Raw genomic sequence first — 2,755 nt, 5'->3', positions numbered from 1 at the left:
TTGGTAACTCATTAAGTTAATTGCTCTTAAAAATAAAATTTACATATGAATTGTAGTTAGTTTTATGTTAACCAAATATAAAAGTAACTAAAACATCACATTTGAAGCATAACAATTTCAACAAAAAAATTGATCCCTTTAAATCATCTTCTCGGGTGATAAAGACAACCTATAAAAGTAGGCCACATTCATACCATCCTTGGACACAAAAGACCATTAGTAGCACCAAAAAATGCTTCTAATGTGGGAGATACACCTACAAAGTACTCGTTCCATTGGCACCGCCCTATAGCCTTAGAGTGCCTGGAGATTGCCATGGTGGTCGATACATGTAGCAATTTGAGGAGAAATGGTAGGTGTTTGGGTTTTGCAATAACAATGTGAAAGTTGTGCCATTATTTTTGTAATTAAATTCACAAATACGTGCCCAAATATAAATAATCTTTATTTTTTTCCGTGTAATATCAAAAATTCCTTCTCTTGGCAATCATATTTTTAAGAGATTTTTACATAAAATACTAATTAGCGCTAAAAAATTACATTTTTACGGTCAATTTTTTTTTTTCAATTTTACGGTTTTAAGGAAATTTTTACATTTTTACGGTTTTGTCTTTTTTTTTCAAGTTGTTTTCACGTTGTTTTTATGTTTTTTTTTGTTGATGTTTAATTGGTCAATTGAATTGTTTTCAAGTTGTTTTTCCTAAAAAATCGTATTTTTGTAATTACAAAACTTTAAAAATCATATTTTTAAAAACTTGAGTGCATATTTTTGAAAAAAAAATAGGAACAGTACAAAAGTAAAAAAAAAATGTGTATTTAAGAAAAATTCTATATTGTAGAGTCAACCTATAACCGCACTAGATTTCTTATGTATGGTGTGGCCTTACAATACCCAATCATCTATCTATATGTTTCAATTTACAATACTTTGAGGTGATGATCATGCATAATCATAACTACTTTTAGATGAAATGACAATTGTACCTACCAGATCAATAAATGCCATCGAATGTATTAATTATTTTAGGTTAAGAGAAGTACTAATGATACTCTCTTTGTTTATTCTCTTTTACACTCTCTTTATATTTTGATGACATGTGTTATCTTTTAAAAGATGAGTGCTAAGAAGACTCTCTTACTTACTCTATTTTCCACTCTCTCTATAATTTTATGATATGTGTCTTCTTTTAAAATAGTTCTATTTATACAAACTAATAAGTCATAATGTTTTAGCTTTATTATAATTATGCCACCACATTTTTTTTCAACAAAAACAAAAATCACAACTTCATATTTTACAAATGCATTATATATACAATATATATATATATATATATATTTGGAGAGGGCCAAGATAATATGCCTTATTATTTATTTATTTTTATAACTTATTATATTTAGTCGATTGTTATTATTTATATAATTTTTCTATTACATATTTACTTTTTTTTTTAATATGAAATAATAAGTATTTAATGATGCTATAATTATAATAAAATTAAAATATCATAATTAATTATATTGTAAAAATAGGAATGATTTAAAAATTGACACACGTTATAAAATTGAAGAAAAAGTGCAATAGATAGGGAGTAGAGAGTCTCCTCAGCACTCCTCTAGATAAAATGAGGGGTATATCTCCAACACATCAGTCTCGTTTTGGAGCTTCTAAACTTAACTAAAAAGATCATAAATCAACACATATATTTAACGAAAGTATGTAATCTATTATAACATAAAATACAAATCTACCATGTCACTAAAGACGAAACAACATATAATCACAGAACGTACCAATAGAGCCGACGGTGCACGACTCCCATGAAGCATTTGACCCATATCACATGTAGAATGAATGATATATAGTACTACCAATACATCGTATGGGTGGAGTCCTTGTCTAAAATGGGAATAGCACAAAGAGGAACAGCTTTCTTCAAAGTGACTCCAAATTGCTCCTCCATATCCAACTCCTCGTTTGAAACTCCATCAGGAAGCTTCCAATCAAAACTATGAAGTATTGAACCCAATATCAAGTGTACCATCCGGGCCGCCAGCGGCAGCCCTGGACAAATTCGCCGCCCAGCCCCGAAAGGAATATACTCAAAATCATGGCCTTTATAATCCACATTCGGCTTCAACAGGAACCTCTCGGGCTTGAAACAATTAGGCTCAACCCAGTACTCTGGGGCTCTCCCTATGGCCCAAGCGTTGATCAGGACTTGGGTGTCCTTGGCTATGTAGTAACCGCATAATTCGACGTCGTTCTTTGCTTTGTAAGGGAGAAGAAGGGGAACAGCCGGGTGGAGTCGGAGGGTCTCTTTGATAATGGCTTGAAGATAGGGAAGTTTGTCGATGTCAGATTCTTGTACAACTCGTTTGGGGCCGATCAGTTGCGCGAGTTCCGATCGGGCTTTTCGTCGAACATCTGGGTGGCGAAGGAGTTCAGCCATGGCCCATTCTGTTGTTATTGCGGATGTGTCGCTTCCCGCTATGAACAAATCCTGTCATTTAATAGTAAAAATGTTAGTACTTTGTCATAAAAGCACATTTTTTTTTAAATATATACGTTTCATTAAACTTTGTTTCTTTTTCTAGGTATTTTTTTTCCTATCAATATTTTAATAATTTACGTACCTTTTTCAAAAATTAATTTTAATTTTAAGTTTTTGTTTTTGTTTTTTTCACAAACCTCTTTCAAAAATCAATTTTAAGAAATTGTAATAGCTATTTAAAAGAAGACACAACTTAATAT

The 2,755-nt window shown here is 31.4% G+C and overlaps 1 protein-coding gene across 1 annotated transcript; it reads right to left on the bottom strand.

The window, feature by feature from the left end:
- Positions 1-1,868: 1,868 nt before the first annotated feature.
- On the bottom strand, positions 1,869-2,453 carry LOC133779574 (cytochrome P450 76C2-like). The gene has a single exon (XM_062219522.1). The coding sequence runs from the start codon at positions 2,451-2,453 to the stop codon at positions 1,869-1,871; it is 585 nt and encodes a 194-aa protein (XP_062075506.1).
- Between the last annotated feature and the right edge of the window lie 302 nt (positions 2,454-2,755).

This window comes from Humulus lupulus, chromosome 5 (assembly GCF_963169125.1).
Source record: "Humulus lupulus chromosome 5, drHumLupu1.1, whole genome shotgun sequence".
NCBI classification, from domain to species: Eukaryota; Viridiplantae; Streptophyta; class Magnoliopsida; order Rosales; family Cannabaceae; genus Humulus; species Humulus lupulus.
The sequence above is the reverse complement of the archived record's forward strand: the minus strand, read 5'-3'. Positions and strand labels throughout refer to the sequence as shown.

Bases quoted from the DNA above. Each gene is read 5' to 3' on its own strand.
- LOC133779574 (XM_062219522.1), bottom strand. From the start codon at position 2,453: ATGGCTGAACTCCTTCGCCACCCAGATGTTCGACGAAAAGCCCGATCG.